The sequence below is a fragment of the Panthera onca genome, chromosome E2 (assembly GCF_046562875.1).
Source record: "Panthera onca isolate mPanOnc1 chromosome E2, mPanOnc1 haplotype 2, whole genome shotgun sequence".
Taxonomy (NCBI): domain Eukaryota; kingdom Metazoa; phylum Chordata; class Mammalia; order Carnivora; family Felidae; genus Panthera; species Panthera onca.
The window spans coordinates 15,829,636-15,852,175 of NC_138353.1; the positions used below are offsets into that span (position 1 = coordinate 15,829,636).

Consider the following 22,540-nt stretch of genomic DNA (forward strand, 5'->3'; position numbering starts at 1 on the left):
GCAACTGCAGTTTGCAGGACACGACAGCACCCTGGAAAATCTAGTCGGTAGCCCTCGCGTGCCTGGCAGAGATGGATAAAGGTACGGCTTAGGGAGCATCTCACCAGGGACGCCGGAAAATGTAGTTCCGCCTCCGCGGCCCAAACCGGGGGTGGAAGCCGCTGGCCGCTGAGTGCCTTTCCATCCCCCTGCCCGGAGGGACGAAGTCTCCCGCCTCAAAGCAGGTGCCGCACTTTTCCCGCCGGGCCACCCTTTCACGCTGTTCTCTCAATCCCTCCCTTCCAGGGTCCAGCTCGGAACTGCACAGGAGCCGCGAGTCCTTCGAAAAAAGGAACCGAGCGCGTGCGCGACCAAGGAAGGCAGCGGCGGAACTCCACGGAGGAGGCGGAGCGAGCTGCGCGCGCTCCCGAGGTAGGAAGTGGGGTCGCGTGCAGAGCCATCTGGGATGGCGCCCTCTCGCGCCAGCGCGCGCACGCGCATCTGAATCCCGCGCGCGCCCTAGCTCCACCCGTGTGCCCGCCCGCACGCACGCGTAGCGGATGGGTCTCGCGTGCTTTCCCGCCAAAACTTGGTAGTGGCTTTCACCAGCCCAAGCAAGGCGGCGGTGCGGCCCGCGCGGAGGATTTCACGGAGGAAAGCGCGGAAGGGAGCGATTGCTGCCGCTCAGGCAGCGTGCACGCTCTACACCAACCCGCTCGGACATCGGTTTCGTCAAGGCGTCTAAACCGAAGGCAAAGGAGAAGGAGGGAGGCGGGGCGGCCCAGGTGATCTCTTTCAGGTTTGCCTTTCAGTGGCCGCCCTGCCACCTACTTGCCTCTGTGAGAGGTGGTGCAGAAAGAAGCCAGAGAAATATTTAGGTACTGACTGCTCTGTTTCCTATCACTGTTGCTTTTTATTAACAGGTTTTGCTTTGCGGCTTCTCTGGGCATGATGCGGCCCCGGCGCTCCCCTCGTACAGGGCACAGGGACACCCTTTATCAGCACACAGAGCCAGCTGCACACGCAGGCCGCTGATGCAAGGCCTCTGTCATAAAGGCCAGAGCCTCACGGGCGCATGCCCGCATGTCCGGTGACTGGCATAGCAGCCAAGGGCATGCCTGGAGTGTGTGGCCCTACCACGATCTAGCTGTGTGGCTGCATATGTGTATAATAGTGCTTTTAAGGAGGGCTGCTACATTCAGCGCATAAAAATGCAGAACATCCAGTCTGAATTTCAGTTAAAACACTGATACTTTTTTAAAGCATAAGTATGTCCCAAATATTGTTTACCTGAAATTCAAGTTTAACTGGGAATCAAATTCAAATTTAACTATTTTATTTGACAGCCCTGGTTTAAGGCATTATGGGAGATGATGCAGCAACAGTCCCTTCAAGCAGTTCCTGGCAGGTGTAAACAGGCCAAGCTCCTCCCGCTGTACCCTCCCCCACCCCAACACAGTAGTGTGTCTTGTAATCTGATGTAATATGACCGAATGCCACTCTGTCATACAAGGTCAGTTTTTAAGCCCTCTCCATCCCAAGTGCACTGTAGTGACCCCACTCCACTATAACAAAGGGCCAGATTCCTCCTACGTCCTGGCACTTAGCACATTCATATGGGGATTTTCAGGTTCTTAGTAATGTTAGTGCTGTATCACTAGACGTGTGTGGGGGGGTGGGGGTGGGAGGGGTTATTGAGGGAGTCTGAACCGTTATGATGTTGGAGCTAGTGACACTCTTTCCCTGGAAAACTGTGATGAGAGTCTGTCTCTTCTAGAATAGGGGCATGTTATCTTCTGTGGAAGATAAAGGTGTGTGAACTAGGAGGGAATGAAGAGGGAATCAGGAAGCCTGTGATTTTGTACGACGTGAGTCATAGGTTTTTCCCAACTTGGAGAATGTATATTGAGTGGCAGTGGTCCCACTGAGCTCATTAAGACATGTGGCTGTAGGTGAGATAAGACTTTGTTCAGTCTGAGAAGTCTAAAGGGCAAGAGGAAACATCGAAGTGGCAGAATCTAGGATTGTAAACGTAAGTCTATTTGCGAAGTTTTGCTTTTTTGTCTGTCCTATACCTCAGTCTCAGCATGGCTCCTTCACTTCTCATAGTAATAGCACCCTGAAGTTCTGTTGCACTTCTTCATTATAAAACCTTTTGAATTTCATTATTTCACTTTATTTTTTAAAGGCATGGCCTGGGGTGCCTGGGTGGCTCAGTCATTTGAGCATCTGACTTCGGCTCAGGTCTTGGTCTCAAGGTTCGTGGATTCGAGCCCTGCCTGGGGCTCTGTGCTGACAGCTCAGAGCCTGGAGCCTGCTTCGGATTCTGTGTTTCCATCTCTCTCTCCCCTCTCCCCACTCACGCTCTGTGTCTCTCTCAAAAATAAACATTAAAAAAAATTTTTTTAAAGGCCTGGGGCACCTGGGTGGCGCAGTCAGTTAAGCATCTGACTTTGGCTCAGGTCTTGATCTTCAGTTCGTGAGTTCAAGCCTCAAGTTGGGCTCTGTGCTGACAGCTCAGAGCCTGGAGCCTGCTTCAGATTCTGTGTCTCCCTCTCTCTCTGCTCCTGCCCCGCTTGTGCTCTGTCTCTCTGTCTCTCAAAAATAAACATTAAAAAAAATAAAAGGCTTTAGTAGAGGGGCGCCTGGGTGCCTCAGTTGGTTAAGCGACTAACTTCGGCTCAGGTAATGATCTCAGGGTTCTTAAGTTCGAGCCCTGTGTCAGGCTCTGTGCTATTAGGCTGGAGCCTGGAGCCTGCTTTGGATTCTGTGTCTCCCTTTCTCTCTGCCCTTCCCCTGCTCGTGTTCTATCTCTCTCTCTCTCTCTCTCTCTCAAAAATGAATAAACATTAAAAAAATTCAATTAAAAATTAAAAAAGTAAAGGCTTTAGTAGGGAAAAAGAGAAGAGCATTCCTTTCTGAGGCCAAGACTGGTTAAAGTGAAATGCCTCTCACTGCAAACCTGGTGGAAAGGAGTGTTAGCTCAGGTTTTGGGCAGAAGTGTCAGGCATTTTCCATTTTCCCAGAGCTCCTAGTCCTAAATTAGCAGAGGAAGTTTTAGGGAGTCTTTGAGCTTGTGCAATCTAACCCTCATCTCTCATCACATTAGCTTGCTGTAGCAGCCTGCTCTCTCTTTTCTGTATTTTCACTCTCCTTCATGGTTTCTTCCTCCTGACATTTAAACACATTCAATGATCTCATTAAAAAAAAAAACAAAAAAAAAAAAACCTTCCCTCCAGGGGTCAATCTTTTGGTTTTCCCATGAATGTCCTTGAGAATTGTATCTAGGATTCTGGAGGGTTTAACCTTTCTTGTGGTAGAAATTAAAGTGAGGTAGTTGACTGTTGCTAGATGGAAGAAAAATGCTTGGAAATGTTCAGCTAGAGATAGGAGTTGCCACCGTGGTCCTCCCGAGCACTCTAGGGCCAGCTTGGGAGCTGTTTGCCCTGGTCCTCAGCAAGATAAGTGCAGAAATTCAGAATAAGCAGTTAGGAACTTTTATAGCAATTTGACAGAATAATTTGATGTCTTTTGAACTTAATGAAAAATCTGGAGTTAAAAAAAAAATCTTTCCCACATAACTCTTCTATCCCTCTCCTTCTCTCTAGCTTTCTCCTCTTACCCCTCTCTTCCCTTCATCCTGAAGCTTTTCTAAGGTTCTTACTTTTCACTGATTCCTCAGCTCCTTCCAGGCTGACTTCAGGAATAACTGCTCTGCTGATATTGTTCCCTTAATGGACACCGGTACCGTTCGCCAAATCCACTCTTCGTCTCACTTGGCCTCTCTGTTACAGGTGACCTACCTTCATGAAACTCTCTTCCTCAGGTTTCTGGAAGAACGTCTTACCTCTTTATAGTTGTTCCTTCTCAGTGTGTGCCCCCTTAATTGTCTGCTTATCAAGTCTCCTTCTCATGCAGCATAGCCCCCTGTGGGCAAGCTGCTCCAGATCCCCAGCTTCAGCAATCCCTACAGACTGGTCATTTCATAGATTTGTTTCCAACCCAGACCTTTTACCCAATCTCCAGACCCATTCATTTTAGTTGTCTTCATTCAGATATTCTATAACCACCTCAACAAATCCAAAATCAAACTGATCATTGTTCCTCCAATGGAACCTCCTCCAATGGAACAACCCAATCCTACTCTTCTTTAGCCCATTTGAATATATCAAATTTTATTCAAAGCCTAACCCAGAAACCCAGGAACCATTCTAGATTTCTCTTTTCCTGATTCTCCATACCCAAATAATCTGCAATATCCATAAATCCTACCCCCCAAATATTTTTATCCTAAATATATTATATTGTTATTGTCATTTGCTTTTCCTTTCCCACTGCTTTCCATCAGAATATTTAATTATATTTCACCTCTACTATTACAGTAGCCTCCTGGCAGGTTGTCTTGACTGATTCCCAATCCAGCTCCAGGCTGGACAAGTACATATTCTGAAAGGTTAATCTGACATCCCTCCCCTGCTAACACTGTTTTTCAGTGTTTCTTTTTTTTTATTTTTTAAAAAATGTTTATTTTTGAGAGAGAGCGAGCATGAGCAGGGGAGGGGCAGCGGCGGGGGACGGGGGGGGACAGAAGATCCAAAGTGGGATCTGTGCTGACAGCAGAGGGCCCGATGTGGAGCTCGAACTCACAAACTGTGAGATCATGACCTTCCTGAGCTGAAGTTGGTCATTTAACTGACTGAGCCACCCAGGCGCCCCTGTTTTTCAGTGTTTCAATATGAAAATTGAACTCCTTAGTATGACATTTAATAGTAACTCCTAACTGTCTAGCCATTTTTCTTCTATCGCCTTCTTGAACATTGTGCTGTAAGAATATTTAACTCCTATGTAGTTTCCGGCACAAATCATACATTTAAGTGTTTGTGCCATCCTCTCCTCCTGGAATGTCTGAGTAAGCCTTATCTGCCTGGCAACCTCCTCATGCTATTTCTGTGCTAGGTGCCAGCATTTCCTTCTGTGGTGCCTCATCCACCTTCAGGTGCTCCATTACAGCAATTATCCAGTTTTAACAATCTGAAGTTCCTTGAAGACCGTGTCTACTTTTGAACTTAGGATCCCCAGTTGGTAGCAAAATACTATAAAGCAAAATGTTACAAAGTAGAATCTCAACAAGTATTTGTTGATTGTTTGCGAACAGTTATGAAACTAGACAAACGAGGCTCACATTTGAGCTCAGCTGATGAGATACTGTTTCACCTTGGACACCCTTAATATAAGTTCTGTGAGCTCCATTGACTCTAGGAAGGTTGTGTAGCTCAGTAGTTCAAGGGGTGCCTTCTGTAGTCACGCATTCTGGGTTGGAATCCTGGCTTTGTCTCTTACTAGCTGTCTGGCTATAGGTAGACTAATTAACTTCTTTTGCAGAGTGGGAATATAGCTAGCTCCTACTTCAGAAGGTTGTTGGTATTAAATGAGACAATACACAGAAAGTATTTGGTGCATAAATTTTCCCAAAAAAATGTTAGTGCCTGAATTCTCTATTGCTGCTATAACAAATTACCATAATTACCATTCCCTCCATCTCAAATTTGTCTCCATAATTTCTTATTTCCAATTCTTTTGTCATAATTGCCACTGATTTCAGCTGTTTTTCTCAGCCTTTATGAGTAATTTATTATTTACAAATTATACTTATCTCTTGGTTTTGCTGAAGTTGAGTTTGCAAAGATCTTTGATTCTCTTTATTGATTTTAGATGCTTTCAGAACAGAAGGCCATGGCAATAATGATACTTTAATGTTTCTATGTTTTTACATTTTATTTTATTTATTTTTTTAGCGTTTATTCATTTTTGAGAGACAGAGAGAGAGCGCAAGTGGGGGAGGGGCAGGGAGAGAAGGTGACAACAGAATTCAAAGCAGGCTCTGGGCTCTGAGCTGTCAGCACAGAACCCGATGCAGGGCTCGAACCCATGAATTGTGAGATCATGACCTGAGCTGAAGTTGGACACTTAACCCACTGAGCCACCTAGGCACCCCTCTATGTTTTTACATTTTAGATTCATCCCTTATTAAAAGCATGCAACTATAATTTATTTATTAAAAAAAAAAATCTAACCTGAAAATTTGTCTTCAAATGAGCTTAGTCTGTATTTATTCTATAATGACATATTTTGACTTGTTTCTATTACTCTGTTTCTATTTGTCATACCTCTTTTTTTCCTTGTGATGTTTCATCGTATATTTCTTTCATTGGATTGATATGTATTTCTTTTATTTCATATCCCCTTCCTCAAGTGGTTAAATCTTACGTTCTATTTGTTTCTTTCTTTTTGGTAGTTTTCTTAGTATTTTTTTAAATTTTAAGATCTAATTGACTTTATTAAGCAATTCATGAATCCAGCAGCATCCCTTCTAGCAAGTAGAGGAAAGCTCTCTTCCTTACCATTTTTAAAAAAAATGTTTATTTATTTTTGAGAGAGAGAGAGTGTGTGTGTGCAAGCAGGGAGGGGCAGAGAGAGAGGGGGACAGAGGATCGGAAGCAGACTCTGCACTAACAGCAGACAGCCCAATGTGGGGCTCGAACTCACAAAACATGGGATCATAACCTGAGCCGAAGTCAGACACTTAACCGAGCCAGCCAGGTGCCCCCTTAGCATTTTTAAAAAATAAGCTCTACACCTAACATGGGGCTTGAACTCACAACCCTGAAATCAAGAGTCACATGCTGTACTGATTGAGCCAGCCAGGCACCCCTCTTCCTTAGCATTTTTAATATACACATATAACAGGTTATTAAATGTGACTCTCAGTGTTCTGGGAATTTCATTAGAGAACAATAGATGTCAGATAAGTGATACAGGACATGCTAAGATTGTAAAGGAGATTTTTGTGACCCTTAGCTTATTGCCCTTTCAGGTCTAGATTTTACATGATTTCTTTAGAGAGAATGGTTGGTGTGCTTTGTGGTATTTCTTCTTCCCCCCCTTGCTCCTCTTCCTGGTCAGTCCAAGTGAGGTATATGTCAGAGAATCACTTCGGAGAACTTGATGGGTATCCCCTGGCATTTGGAGGTATGTAGGTTCCTGACTCATGCTTGGAAAAAAGTTTAAAGGTTTGTAAGCTTTCAGAGAGTGGGTCATAAGCCAGCTCTGTCCATGGAAGTGTCTGTTTCCAAGGTAATGAAGGGATCTCAGTTCTGGCTCCCTATCTCCTATGAGCCCAAGTCCTATGTCCTCTCTTTGTCAGAGCAACACTACCCTAGCTTCTAGCCATTACAATCATTTTGGGGTTCTGATAACTATACCTCCTCAGAACTATCACAGAGGCAGCTTTGCACTTACTTGCTTTTTTCTCCCCTCTTCATTGCTGGCTCCTGGAATTCAGCCTCTTGTTATCCACAATTTCTAGAAGTTCATAAGTGGGAGACTTTCAGGTTATTTTAGTCTGGCATCTGGCCAGAACCTGACATCTATTTTAACTTGTTGAGTATCTGCCTTCCATATTAGATAGTAAACTCCAGGCGGGCAGATAATCATTCTTGTTCCTCGCTTTATCTCCAGCTCTAGGTTGAGAGGCCTGGCATATAATGAACATCAAATAAACATTTGTTGAACATGTGAGTGACTTATATACATAAAGGCTTCAGTAGTAAAGTAGGATAGATATAATTAAGTCTAAAAACTGTATATACAACAATGAGCATCACAATGAAGAGAATTAAGGAAGGTGGGGCTCCTGGCTGGCTCACGTCCATGGAGCATGCAACTCTTCATCTCAAGGTTGTGAATTCGAGCCCCATGCTGGGTGCAGAGAGTACTTTAAAAAATAAAATCTTAATAAAAAAAGAAAGGGCGGTGGCGCCTGGGTGGCTTAGTCGGTTAAGTGGTTAAGCATCTGACTTCAGCTCATGATCTCATGGTTTGTGGGTTCAAGCCCTGCATCAGGCTCTGTGCTGCCTGCTCAGAGCCTGGAGCCTGCTTCGGATTCTGTGTCTCCCTCTCTCTCTGCCCCTTCCCCTCTCACGCTCTGTCTCTCTCTCAAAAATAAATAAACATTAAAAAAAATTTTTTTTTTAAAAGGAAGGGTTGCAAAGCCAGGCTCGTGTATTCTTTCAGCTGTGCTGCAACTGATTCACCTAAGCTCACCTGACAGCTTTCTTTTGCCACATTTTTTCCATTTCTAGACTTCCTAAAACTCCCACTCCACTCCTATCCTCTTTTAAAAATCAATTTTATTAGGTATAATTTACATCTAATAAAGTGGGCCCATTTTGAGTGTATGTTTCGATGACTTGTGACAAATTTGTGTACTCATATAACCACCAAAATATAGAAGATTCCATTCACTTCTACAAAAAGTCCCCTATTACCCTTTCTCAGGAATCTCCCAGTCTCTCAGACCCAGGTAACCACTGATCTGCTCTGTCCCTATAGGTCAGATTACTCTTTGCTAGAATTTCATCTAAATGGAATCATGTAGTACCTGTTCTTTTGTGTCTGGCTTCCCCTCACCAATGTTTTTGAGATTCATCCACATTGCTGCAAGTGTCAGTAGTTCATTGTCACTCCAATCTTTCTGAAATAAGAGAGGTTCTTCTATTCCTAATGCTTTTGCTTCTCCCCTTCTCTCACTTTCCCTGTTGCTCTTCCCTCTCTCAGTTCCCTCAATTTCCAGTCTCACATCAGATGTGATTAAGTCATGTTTACATCCCACAGGTTCTGTGAGCCATGATGTCTGTAAAGTGCTGGAACGTCACAAAGATGGCACCGTCACCCAGACTTATTCCTGAGTGGAAGGACTTGAAACTCTTCATAAATAATATGCTGAAGGATCTAAAGGTGACGTGTATGGGAGATCAGCACCTGGTGGGCTTGGACTAATTATCCCTGCCAGGGCAGCCTGTTCCTGGGCAGCATGTGAGCTCCTCCTTGGGAGGAGCTCTTCCATACCCCTAAACAATTCCTCCCTCTAAACTAAGATGATAACAATTAAAACACATTATGCTGGAAACAAAACAAAACAAAACAAAACCAAAAAGTGAGTTCACATGGATTAAACAAGCAGGAGATACCTTTGTCTTTACATGTCAAGGACCCATGTTCTTTTTCTTTCTTTTCGCTATCCTTAATATTTTAGCTTATCATCTTAAGGTTGCAGGACAGTTCCTGTACTTCCAGGTATCAGCTTTAAATTGCAAGTAGGTAGAAGAGAGAAGGTCAGAAAGTACAGAGCTGTGCCAGCCTTAGAGTGCTACAGTTGCCACTCTGTATTGCCAGAATTTCTGGGGCCATGATCACCCTGAACAAGAGCTGAGTTTTACTGGGATAGAAGGAGGAGGATTGATACACAGTAGGCAACAGTACTTCTAGGCACAGATACATTACTTGGGTTTAAGATAGTCTTTTAGAGTCTTCCTGAGAAAGCCCTTTATACTGTTGAGTCAGTAAGTGAATCATTTGTACATAAAAGGAGGAGAGGAATGGTAATTAATGGAGTAAGGGGTTTGTAAATTAGCCTTCTGATTCAATGAAGAGGGATGGGAGATTGAGAGCTCAGATACCAGCATCCTTTCTCTCAACTCTGCTGCTGTCACTGAACCAGCAATGGCAGTGGAAGCTGTCTCCAGCATTGTGTTCTGTATTCTCCCAGAACACACAAAGATCTGAATATGACAAATATAAAGAGATTCTAAGTTGCCTCAGTATAGTCTCAGGTCCTTTGTGGATGCAGAGAAGCTTGGGGAGTTAGATTCATGGAGTACTGTTCAAGAGGCAGTATAGCACAAGCTATACTGCTGAGAAAGGGACCTCAGAAGTAGACTTATGAGCCTCGGTTTTGGCTGATCCCTACAAGGAGTTCAAGTCCTTATGTCCTAGATATAAACTCTGTTACTGGAAGATAGTGTATGTTGGACATGTCCTACTGTGTAACATGTTGAAAGACATATATCTTCCTTAATACACCACACACACACACACACACACACACACACACACACACACCCACACACCCTACGGGGTCAGAATACAGAATGTTAGAGCTGAAGCACTCCATGTTGTGAATAGCACACGTTTTCCTTGGATGCATATCGGAATAGTGAAAGAGGGACATGCCAAAGTGTCTAGCTCTGATGCCCACGTCATGGGCATTCTAAGTCTGTGAAGTACGAGTTTCCCATAGGCAGTGTATCATGAGTGTGACGCTGACAGGAGTGGTCCTTTGGGTGTAGGCAGGGACTTTGAAGAGTTGTTCCAACTGAGGTAGAGTATTTGCCAAGGTTGGATTGTTTTGTCTTACTCATATAGGATTGTATTCCTTTCTTTGGAAGTACTTATTTGTTTTGTACAGACATTTGTTAATTGTTTATGTAATGCCTGTTTCCCCCACTGGACTCTTATCTTTTTTTTTTTTTAATTTTTTTTTTCAACGTTTTTTATTTATTTTTGGGACAGAGAGAGACAGAGCATGAACAGGGGAGGGGCAGAGAGAGAGGGAGACACAGAATCGGAAACAGGCTCCAGGCTCCGAGCCATCAGCCCAGAGCCCAACACGGGGCTCGAACTCACGGACCACGAGATCGTGACCTGGCTGAAGTCGGACGCTTAACCGGCTGCGCCACCCAGGCGCCCCTGGACTCTTATCTTTTGAAAGCTAAGGCCATGTCTCTCTTGCTCAGCATCATATCCCCAGTGTGTGTCCTAGAACATACCACCCTTTCTCAAGTGTTCCTCACCTGAACCATGGAAAACAGATTTGAGGGGCTATTTTCTCATTTCTCTTAAGGATGATACATAACTAGTAACATTCTAGACACATAGGGGAGAAATTAATGCCTCATGTAGAATGGATACTTTAGGACATTAGGGCTTACTTCTTACGGAAACTTGGTTGAGAAAGGCTGGGAGGTACTTTGAATTAAGATGTGGGTGAGGGTGAAGGAGGGATGACTCCCCCAAATAGTGCTTTCCAGTGGTAGGGTAAATAAATGTTGGTTAATGAAAAAACAACAAATGTCTGCTAATCCTCAATAAATATTTATTAAATGAATGAGTGAGTGGCGACTTAGGCCTTTTAACAGGCCACTCTTCTCTCTCAGTCTGCTGAGAAACCAAAGAATGAGGTGATTGTACTGAGTGACTGGCCTGAGACTCTGTACCAGGAGCCTCACCATCCCCAGAGCAAGCCTTTCATCTGCTTCTACTCCATCAACATCAACTATTTTGTCTCCTTAAACTGGGTGGAACCAGATTCAAACCAAATACAGGTAAAGCTACCTCCCTTTTTTTTCCTCCTTCTTAATCCACTTTATATTCATCATACCTCAACTGTCCTCATCTCAGAATGATGAGGGGGATTCTGAGTTAGCTCATTTTAACATCTATCTCTGTTTCTCAATCTGACCTGGATGCAGTGATCTTTTTCACCTCTAGTTTCAGGTCCAGAGAATTCATATTCCTTAGAAAGCAGACTGAAGGCCAAGGAAAGAGCCTTAAGAATCATGTTTCTATCCCATACCCAAATCCTAGTATTAGGAAACTCCCAAAGTTAAGTTCTTTGGTCTTTCCTTAGTCTTACAAGAGGGAACAGCGATCTAAACATTCAACCCTTCATACCCCTTACTCTTGGGAGATCATCTGCCTCCATGGTCCAACTTTCATCTCTCATCCTCTTCTAGGCAGTACTTTGGATACAAAAGAAAGATACAGAAGCAGAAGGAACAATGGAGAAGATGATGTTTTGTGTGATGGATCAAGTACCACCCATTGAAGCAATGGTCCACACAGGTTCCTACCACATGTTAGTTGCTTACTGTGGTGACATGCACCTGTGGCTCTTTGGAGATCACCATCGAGCATTCATATCCCTGGGCACAGTGCCCTGTCGTTTCTTCATCAGCTGCCTCTGCTATGACCCAGAAACAGAGGTGTTGCTGTCTGGTACCTTGGGGGCTGTGGTTACCTGGCTTATCTTACCAAATGGCAGGGACCTCCAGATGGCACAAACAGTGCCCATGTCTGGTCATGAGCTTGTACAGGGCTTTTCCCTGAATGGCCCCAAGGGGTCTCTCCTGGCCCTTTGTGAGAATAAGGTAAGGGTCTTCACCCACCAGGGTCAGGGCCAGCTGAAAGAGGTAAGAAAGTTCACTCCCATAGGCAGTGGCTCTTCCATCACCTGCTCCTTCACTTGTGTCTCTCAGGGATATTTCTATGCTGGAAACAAGGATGGAGAGATCCATGCTTGGAGTCTAGACCAGGGTAACTTCCTCCACAGCTTCCAGGCCCATTCCTCATCAGTTATATGTGTTCACAGCCGGCCAGAGGTCCACACCTTACTGACAGCAGGCCGAGAAGGCACAGTAAGGGAATGGAACCTTGCCGTTGGGAACTTGCTGCGGCAGCTGGAGATTGGTGAGGGGCTGCGGCAACTGCAGTTTATTGATAACACCACTTTTTTCTGCCAGACTACGCACGCTTTCTCACTGCACCACCTGCCTTATTTTTATAGCCTCTTCAATGTCTGTGGTTCTGCTCCTGAGCAGGTGCACCGGGTCTGCTGTGGCCGAAATTGGACTCGGATCCTGTGTGCCACTAAGGATGGTTTGTTGCGCTTCCTGTCTCCAGTGACAGGAGATCTCCTGGTTCTCACCTGGCCTCTGCTTGTCATGGATAAGGCTGTGGCTTGGGCCTATGACCCAGACAATGAGGAGCTCTTTGTGGCAACAGGCAGCTCAGAGGTGCTGGTGTTTGATGCAACGCGCTCGCCTTGCACAGCCAAGTATATGGTATGCACTTCAGTAAACTCTAGGGACAGAGTAAGTTGCCTGGCCTACGCACAGTCCCATTTGGGTATGGGCCTAGTAGGACTGATGTTCTGTGGGCATGACAGTGGCATTGTGAGAATCCTCTCCCACTATAGCTATGCCCGAATAGAAAAGACTGTTCATTCTGGGGCAGTTTTGGCCCTGTCTACCCTGGAAGGTCCCCAGGAAAACTCCTTGCTCTGTTCCTATGGCATGGATAATACTGTATACCTGACAGAAGCTTTGCTGTGGAAGAACAAGGTAATCCTGCAGTCCATAAGCAAAATTCTCTGTAGTTGCCCCCTACAACACGTGATACTGCTGCCGGGTTCTGTGGGTGCCATCACTGACAACCACTGCTGGCGTCTCTGGCACTATCAAGATTTTCTGCAATCTGCAGAATCAAAACAAAGCTCTATGTTTGAAGAGACAAAATGCCTGCACCGGTGTGCCATCACTTCATTTGATGTCTGCTCCTCCCTGAAACTTTTTGTCACAGGGGGCATTGATGGCTCAGTCCGGATCTGGGACTTCCATGGTAGACTCATAACTGAGTTGGATTCAGCACTGCATTTTGGTCCACTCTGCTTTGCCAATAATCGGGGTGACCTGCTTTTGACTTTCAACCAGAGTCTTTACCTGGTATCATGCTTAAAATTGCTCCCTCCTGCTCGGCTGATTCACCTAGCTATCCTGAATAATGCAGATGAAATACAAGAAGACCCTAAACTCTTTCTGCCTAGCTTCTTCTTTTCTTTTGAAATAGTACTTGTACCCAAATTTGTCTATCTTGGACAAGGGCTGCAGGAATTACAGGGGCTAGAGGCCCTTGTTAACAAACGGGTCATTGCCTTTGACAATACTGTGCCCCATGTTGTAGAGGAAGAGAGATGTATGCCTTCTCTGATTCAAGTGGAACCCAAATTACATTTTTTGGAGGATAAGGATATTGCTTTTTCTATTCCTGACCCCAAGCATAATCGTCCCCCACATGTAGTTCCTGCTCAACTACGGCTGGCTGGCTGGAATGGGTTGAACCCCTATCATAAACTGCATGGCTTCTTTGGTAAAGGGCGGCAATGGCCCTTTGCTCCTGATGGCTACATCCCCAACTCAGTTATCCGTGCCTGCCTTTGGCCTGACGGTACCCCAGTCTTCTTACGCCATGACCTGTACCCATCCTACCGAGATACAGACTGGGACATGACTGAACCCATCAGACGCCAGACACTGTCACCTATGCCTCTATCAGAAGAGAACATCTCAATGAGGAGAGAGAGGGATAAATCCAAGTGGTGGAAACGAACATTCTATGATGTTCTAACAAGCTTTATAAACCGAAATTGGGCAGGAAGAAAACTTGATGAAGGACTTCTAAATAATTTAATTGAGGCAATCCTCAGCCTCACAGTTTACTGTTCTATAGACCAGTACACGACATATATTAGTGCCCTGGCACAAATTTTTGCCACTTACCAAGTATCTCCAAGGTTGTGCTCTGAGACTGCCTGTCGCCTGCTGGAAGATACACTCCATCCCAACCCATGCATCCGTGAGCTAGCCTGGGAGGGGCTAGATATGCTTGGCATCATGAGCCATCTCTTTGCTGTTCCACTGAGTCTGGGATTGATGGACAGTGATGAAAATGTGCGGGCTAAGGCTTTGTACCTTATGATAAGAGTCACAGGCATCCAAAGTAAGAGCATGCTGGTAGGCCTGCTGAAGGAACAAGAAACCCTCCAAAAAATGCAGTAAGTTGTGTAGTGGCTTTCCCCCTTCTGTTTTTTCTAGCTCCTAACCTCCAGAATATGGTTGCTTATTCTCCTTTTCTATAACCTTTTCTATTCTTTTCCTCCCACTATGTTCTTTGTTTCTCTTTGCTTTTCTCCCCAGTGCTTACCCTTCTTCTGATCCTTAAGATTCCTCGAGACTCAAGTCTACAAACCTTCCAACCAAAAAAATATCTTTTATCTCCCTGATGACTTGATTCTTTGCTATCTTTGATTCTTTCTTCTTTACCAACCCTTTACTTCAGACTACTCTGTCCTAAATGGCCACTTTATCTCTGCCTCTTCAATTGTAATTTCTTCTTCTCCTCCTCCTCCTCCTTCTCCCTGTCTTCCTTTCTTCCTTCCCTCCTCTTCCTCCTTCTTCTTCAAATCTAGTTTTATCACTGGCTTGGTATCATCCTTTTTTCCTCTTGACTTTTATAGGCGGGAACTTATTGGAGAAACCTCTCTGGACCAGCTGCTGGGGATCCAAGCTAACGACATCCAGTGCCTGCTTACACGGGTGGAGCAGCAGCTGAATGAAAACCTGACCTTGTCACACAGAGACCAACAACCTCCTTTTTCTTTAGACATATCAATGGATGGTGAACCTGAGACCTTTGTCAAACGAACATTCATACCTGAAGAGATCACCAAACGAAAGAAAAGAATGACATATGTTCAAGAGAAGAGAGAAAGTCTTAGTATGTATGGGGTAATAAATGGGGTATATTTGGGGCCCACCTTAGGACACCAAAAGACAGGGTCAGTAAGGCCAAGATATCTAAAATGGGGATACCTGGGTGGTTCAGTCGGTTGAGCATCTGACTTCAGCTCAGGTCATGATCTCGTTCGAGCCCTGCGTAGGGCTCTCTGCTGTCAGCACGGTGCCCCCTTCAGATCCTCTGTCCTCCTCTCTCTTTCAAAAATAAATAAACATTAAAAAAAAGATATCTGAAATTATATCAGTGGGAACATAATTACGTAGAGATTCTTTTCCATAGAAAGTAACCTTCCTGGGAAGGAAACACATATACCACAACAAATAGCAAGGTCTTATTTCTTCAGGATATGGAAGCTGGGATAAAATGACAAGCATTTCTGTGCCATAAAGCTTCAGTCCTCTTTGCCTCTGTACTTCTTATGGAAGTTCATTGAACTGTATATTACAAAGGATACCACTCAGGGCCTCTGTTTTTTCTGAAATATTTTCCTCAATATCTCTGCAGTTAAAAAGGACCTGAGAGTTTCCAGAAAGAAGAGAGAGACCGAGCTTGTAAAATTTAGCTCTATGTTGGTGCCTTCAGAGGATGAAGGTGAACAGAGAGAGGCCAAGAAATCAGAGCTAATTGACACTGAGGATGTTGCCTTAGAGCCAGAGCTGCCACTGAGTACTTTCAGCCCAGCCAAATCTGAAGAGGTTGCTGAATCAAAGGAGGTCATGACAGAAGCTACAGAAGCTATGGAAGCCACAGAAGAAGGAAGAGGCCACATGGCAGTCACAGAGGCAGTGGAAGCCACACAGATTATGAAGGCCATAGATCAACATGACATGAAAGATTATGGAGAGATATTCCCTAAGCTGGAAAGACAAGAACTCATGAAAAGACTCTGGGAAAGGGCAGTGGAAAAAAGCCATGAAAAAGTAGCTGCGAAGTTGAAACAGAAAGAAAATTTGAAGGATATTTCAAAGACGACTGCAGAAGAGCCCAAAGAAAAAGTCATGCAGATTGCTGAGCAAGAAAAAGATACAAGGAAGAAACTTGGAAAGGGTGGCCAAGGTTTGGCTGGTGCCCCTGGACACACGGGTGAATCAGACACCAGGTCTTGGCGGAATGACATTTGCTATCTTGCCACCGCAAGGATAGCAAGTTCCCATCCAGGAATGTTAAGGGATCTGGGTCAAGAATTGGTGGACTTGGCTCGGGTGATTCTTGCTCCCCAAGAGCCCAGTTGGGATCTATTCCAAGAGATCTGCCCCCTTTTAAAGGACTCCTCAGAATTGGAGGAAAGAGTGGTAGAAGAACCATCCACTATAACAGAAAAGGTGGATAAAGAGATTGTGGAGGAAGAAGTGACAGAGTTGGGAAGACAAAGGGGAAAAGAAGCATTAGAGAAGGACAAGGCATTTTCTCAAGTCAAGAAAAAGAAAGTTGCTTTCTTAGATAAACTAGCCTTACAGAAAAGGAAATTAAAAAAAGAAGCACGGGGACTGGCCAGGCAAGATGGGAAAATAGCTGAGGAAGAAAGGAAACTGAGTAAGCCAGAGAAGAAATTAATTCAGGGTAAGGAGAAACTGATCCAGGATATGAAGAAACTGACTCATCAGAAAGAAAAAATAGCTTGGGAGGAAAAACTACTGGCTTATCCACAAAAGACATTAACCAAGGAAGAGCAGAAGTTAGTTTTAGGAGAAAAGAAAGATACTGGAAAAGGGAAAAAACGACTAGGGGAAAGAAAGAGAGTGACCCAGAAAGAGGGGAGGGCAGCCCTGAAAAGGAGTAAGTGGGACTGGGAGAAGATTATGATGGCCCATGAAGAAGACATGTGGCCCCAGGAAGAGGTGTTGCCTGTCTGGGGAGAGAGGAAATTGTCCCAGGAAGAGGAAGAGCTGGGTGAGGAAGAGGAGGAGCCCTGTGAGGAAGAGAAGGAGTTCAGTGAGGAAGAGTCAAGTGAGGAAGAAGAGGAACTGGCCTGGGATGAAGAGGAACTAATTCTGGACTTAAAGAAACAAGTTAAAGGTAGGAAGAAAAAGTCCCACAAAAAGAAGAAACACATTCAAGGTATAGAGAAACATGTTGAAGAAGTGGCCCAGAAAAGGGGGGAATTAGCCCAGGAAGAGGAACATTTGTCTAGCAAAGAGGAGGGACTGTCTGGGGAAGAAGAAAAACAGGCATCAGAAAGGGGCAGCTTGGCAGAGCAAGAAATTAAATTGACCACAGAGAAGAATAAATGGTTAAAAAAGAAAAAAGAGGCCTATAAAAAGAAACAAATCCAAGAAAATGAAAAACAAGTTGGGAAACAGGAGAAAGAAGACCAGAAAGAGAGGCAGGCTAGTAAAGAGGAGAAAAAAGCCAAGGACAGACAATTATCCTGGGAAAGAAAGAAACTGGGCCTAGGGCAAGAGGAGAAGCAGGGGGAAAAGGAGAGAAGGGCCCAGAAAGAGGAGAAAACGACTGAGAAGAAGAGGCAATGGGCCTGGGAAAAAAAGAAAGCAGACTCAGGAGAGGAGGAAAAAGCTGGGGGGATGAAGAAATGGTCACAAGAAGAAAAGAAACAGGCCCGGGAAGAAAAGAGGCGGGATCAGAAAGAGGAAAAAATGGCTCAAAAAGTGGAGAAACAGGCTGAGGATAAAAAACAATGGGCCAGAGAAAAGATGAAACTGGTCCCAGAAGAAGAGAAAAAGATAGAAGAAATTGAGAAAGTGTTCCCTCAAAAAGAGAAACGGGCCATGGTGGGGGAAAAACAAGCTAAGAAAGAGGAGAAATGGGTTGGGAAAGACAGGAAAGCCACTGACAAAAAAGAACAACAGACCCACAAAGAAGAGCAACTAGCCCTACAAGAGCAGATACAGGCCCAAGGAGAGAGAATATGGGGTCAGAAAGAGGAGAAAGAGAGCGATAAAAAAAAACAACGGGCTTGGGTAAAAGAGAAAATTTTTGTAGAAAGGGAGGAACACGCTGGTGAAGTGGAGAAAAAGTCCCAGGAAAATGAGGAAAAAGCATTGAAGAAAAGACTGACCCAGAAAGACAGTGAATTGGCCAAGGAGAAGAGGCATATTGCTAAGAGAAAAAAAGCAGTAGCCAGAAAGGGGATTGGCATAACTAAGAGAAAGAAAAAAACTAAGGAAGAGAAAGAAGTTGTGGAAGAAGAGGAATTGTCCCAGGAAGAGAGGGAATTGGCCTATGACATTAGGATCAAGGAGATGGGTGTTGCCAAGAAAAAAAGGAAAAGAACCAAAGAGGAGAGAATACAGACAGTGAGGAAACTGGATATGGAGAAAGGGATTTGTTCTGAAGACAAAGAGGCTAGTTCCAGGTTAAAAGATATAAGGAAGAAAGAGAGTAACCTGTCCAGGATCCTGGCTAAAACAGTTAGAAAAATGAGTATAGTGCTACCAGAAGAAACAGAAATATGTGAGGAAGAGAGATCATTCATGACAGGGAAGAGTGAAATGGATGGCCAGAAGTGGGAATTTTTTAAGGAACAGGGGGAAATAATGAAAGAAGAGAAGGAGCTGGGTCAGGAAGAGGGAAAAGTAGAAGATGATAGGCTGGCCACCAAAGAGAGAACACTGACTGATGGAGAGAGCTTGAAGGAGAACCGAAAGTTACTACAGAAGGTCCAGGGAAAGATACTATTAGATAGAGTCCAGGTAGAGAGTATATTAAAGGAAGTCCAGGAACAAAATATGTTAGGAAAAAAGCAGCTAAAGAAACTTCTGAGGAGAATTGAGAAGAATAAACTAAAAAAGACTCCGCTGAAGTGGTTATTAGAGAATATCAGAGATACTCTGTTTGAAGGCTTATCTGAGAGTTTTATTGGGAAGGAAATAAAGGAAGGTCCAACTAAGAAGGGGAAAGAGGAGGAGAGCATTACTGAGGAAGAAAAGGAAGGGATTCTGCCCAGGAAGGAGAAAGGGAAATATGTGATTAAGAAGAAAAAGAAGGTAAGCCTGAGTGAAGAGAAATTGAAGGAGAATTTGGCTAAGAAGCATAAAAAACAAAGTTCATCCCAAAGAAGGAGAAAGGGAAAGAGGTTGACTCAAGAGAACAAGAGGCTGAGTAAGAAGAAAAAAGAGGGCCCACATGAGGAGGAGAGCCTGGATGAGGAGGAGGAGAGCCTGAGTGAGGAGGAGGAGAAGGAGAGCTTGAGTGAGGAGGAGGAGAGCCTGAGCAAGGAGGAAGAGGAGAGCCTGAGCCAGGAGGAAGAGGAGAGCCTGAGCCAGGAGGAGGAAGAGGAGAGCCTGAGCCAGGAGGAGGAGGAGAGCCTGAGCCAGGGGGAGGAGGAGAGCCTGAGCCAGGAGGAAATGGGGAAGATAGAGAAAAGGGAGAAGGAGGAGGAAAGACAGAAGGATGGGGAGAGCAGACTTATGGAGGTGATACTCCCAGAAGAGGGAGTATTGAAAACAGAGCTCTCCAAGGAGGAAGTGAGCTTATCAAAGCTAACAATAGAAGATGAGTCTCTTGCTGAGAAAAGAAAAGGTACAACTAGAAGGAAAATGACTTTTAAGAAAGAAAGATTGCTTGATGGAAAGAGAGATCCCACACTTAGGGATAAAGTCATGTGGCCAACAGTTCTGAAAAGCCCCTTCAAAATGCCACTCCCAGTAGCTCTGGAAAAGCAGAGAATGCCCAGGAAAGTGTTAGGGGATCATTTAGATTTGAAAGGTCAGGAAAGTCAACTTCTTGGAGCACACCCTGAGACAAGTTCTTGGAGAAGACAAGAGGATGTGCTCTTGGAGAAAGCTAGGGGTATGTTTTTACAAGGGAGGGGAACAGGCTTCCAGGCCCAGATCCCAGAAGGCCTCCATAGGCCAGAGTCCCATTTATCTGATATGATCAGGAAACCACAGAAATCTGAACATAGACCCAAAGGTGACATGTGGAAGTGGTTCTTGAAGTCCCAGGATTTGCCAATGGGGAAAACTGAGGGCCAGGTCGTAGGCCCAGCCCTAGCCTCAGCCCCATCCCTTACTTCTGCACCAGCTGAAAGGCCATGCTACTCAGAAGCAAGCTTCTCAGATGAGGACTGGATTAACAATGCCTTAATAAGGCTGGAAGCAGGAGAGCAGCTTTCCAGGAACAGTTTCCATCGACTGCACCAGCTCCTCAGAAACCTCACTTCAAAGGGATACTTGAAATGGATGCGTCTATACAATCTTAAAGCCATTGCTAAACACTTCAGGAAGAACCTAGAAGTAAGTCATGCAGACATATCACAACCCTATAAGGATGTTTTGAGTCCAGTGCACTTAAAAGGGATCCCTCCAGTTAGAAGAAAAGAAAAATGGAGCCGGCTAGAACCATTCCCTGTTGTTGAAGCAGTGTTACCATTGGCTGCCACAAGGCCTCAAACCCCACACCGTCTCAGTTGGCCTCTCTTAGATGAGTCCTACAGGAAGAAGCAGGCACAACAGTTATCTTCTGCTGTTAAGCAGATGTTGAACCTTTATCCAGTAAGAAAGGATGTTCCTACAACTGTCTATCCCTCTGTGGATATAAAATCCCTGGACTTGATATTCCAGAAAGACTTCCAGGTCTTGAGGGAGAATGGAGAGCTCCCCAAATTTCACAAGGCAGAGAAGGAAGCACTGCCCGTCCCTTCACCAGTATTCCCATCAACCACCAAGAGGATTCAAGTCCCAAAGGCTATAAACTGGCATCTTTTAGGAGAACCTTACAGGAGTGCTCGGGTACAGCAGTTATCCAATGCCCTCAAAGAGATGGAAATGCAACACTTTTATCCTATCGCGCGTGAGATTTTCACAGGTGCCCATGACTCTGTGGACAAACAAACTCTAGCATTGATGTTTCAGAAGGATCTCAGAGCTTTTAAGGGAAAAGACAGGCCCCTCACATTGCCCAAGTTGAAGAAGGCGCAGCCCGTCTCTAAGAAAAAGGAAAAGCTGCCTCAATGGGAGACATTTGTGGCACTCTACTATGTTTTGCGGACATTGCAGCAACGATATGCAAAAGACCGCACTGCTTGGATGGAACGGTTTTACCAACTCATGGATCTGTACCAATTTAAGTCCCTCCAAATCCAGAGGCTCCTACTACAGTTGCTGCAGAGAGAGGCACTCCAACCTCAAGAGACCATCTATAAAAATGCCCTGAAAGCCAAGGAGCTGGTACTTGGTGAACGGTTGTTCTGTGGCCTGTTTTGTGGTCATTCTTGTGCCCCTGCAGGTCCTCTCAAGTTCCATGATGTTGTACCTCTGCCTGGGAAGAGCAAGGTGCATACTATCCAACCTGTGGGCATTGCCCAGTATGGGTTCCTAGAACTTGCCTGGAAAAGTCTACCACAAGTCAGTCCTTACCTTATTGAGAGGCCGCCCAACATCTCTACTCCAACTCTATGATTTGGCCTAACATTAGGACTTTGGGGCCTTGCTGGGAAATAAGCCTGGCCATAGATTTTAAGCCTCCTGTACCCACTTCAAGGTGGGCCTAAACAAGTATTTGTATTCATTTGGCTCCAGAAACCTGCTACCTTGTACTGAATAAAATGACATTTCTCATTTGTAACAAACATTTTGATTTCTCTTTCTTCCCCAGCCTAGGATCCCCATAGAAAGTAGATAGAGAAAACAGAGAAAACAGATTTGTCCTCACAGGACTGATTGTTTTTTGTCAGTGGGTACATCCTTTGGAGGGTAGGGGCCAGCATTTGATCAACTTTTGATAGAAAAGTCTGTCCTGGAACTCTTTTTTTCTTTGGTTAGTATTTCCTCCCTCAAAAGTTCCTAGGAGGAGAGTGTCTGGTGCAGCTGGGCTTTTATTTATTTAGCATTAATCTGAGAGGAAGCAGAGAACACCCATAATTTTTCCCCTTCATAAACTTTGATCTGTAGTTCCTGAACATCTTTAAGCCTTAGTGTTTTCATCTACATAATGGGGAAATAGAGTGAAATAATGATTAAGAATGCCAACTTTGAATTCAGAAAAACTCTCATTCCATTTATTCTCTGCCATTTATTGGCTCTTTAATCTTAGCTTTTGGTTTCCTCAAAGTATAATGGTGATAGTAACAACTACCTTAGTGAAACACTTAACAGAATTCCTGGAATACAGTTCTCTCTCCCTCCCTTTCCCTCTCTCTCTCTCTCTCTATCATAGGTAGCTATTTTAATGGGAGTTAAGTGTGTGAATAAGAATGTGGGTTATAAGATTCAAACAGGATTTGAATCCCTGCCTTTCAATTTGACATATAATCTTGAGCCAGTGATTTCACCTAAGCCTCAGCTTTTTTTTATTTTCAATTGTTTATTGTAAGCCTCAGTTTTATCATGTGCAAATGAGGCTCATTGTG

The 22,540-nt window shown here is 44.5% G+C and overlaps 1 protein-coding gene across 1 annotated transcript; it reads left to right on the top strand.

Annotated features, from left to right (window-relative positions):
* Positions 1–1,687: 1,687 nt before the first annotated feature.
* On the top strand, positions 1,688–21,741 carry LOC132689900 (uncharacterized). The gene is made up of 6 exons (XM_078438482.1): positions 1,688–2,011; positions 8,653–8,775; positions 11,034–11,201; positions 11,613–14,488; positions 14,951–15,210; positions 15,736–21,741. The coding sequence occupies exons 2-6, from the start codon at positions 8,665–8,667 to the stop codon at positions 21,588–21,590; spliced, it is 9,270 nt and encodes a 3,089-aa protein (XP_078294608.1). The 5' UTR covers positions 1,688–2,011; positions 8,653–8,664; the 3' UTR covers positions 21,591–21,741.
* Positions 21,742–22,540: the final 799 nt, after the last annotated feature.

Bases quoted from the DNA above. Each gene is read 5' to 3' on its own strand.
- LOC132689900 (XM_078438482.1), top strand. From the start codon at position 8,665: ATGATGTCTGTAAAGTGCTGGAACGTCACAAAGATGGCACCGTCACCC. The intron at 8,776-11,033 runs GTGACGTGTATG...CTTCTCTCTCAG, and splicing joins ATATGCTGAAGGATCTAAAG to TCTGCTGAGAAACCAAAGAA. The intron at 15,211-15,735 runs GTATGTATGGGG...ATATCTCTGCAG, and splicing joins AGAGAAGAGAGAAAGTCTTA to TTAAAAAGGACCTGAGAGTT.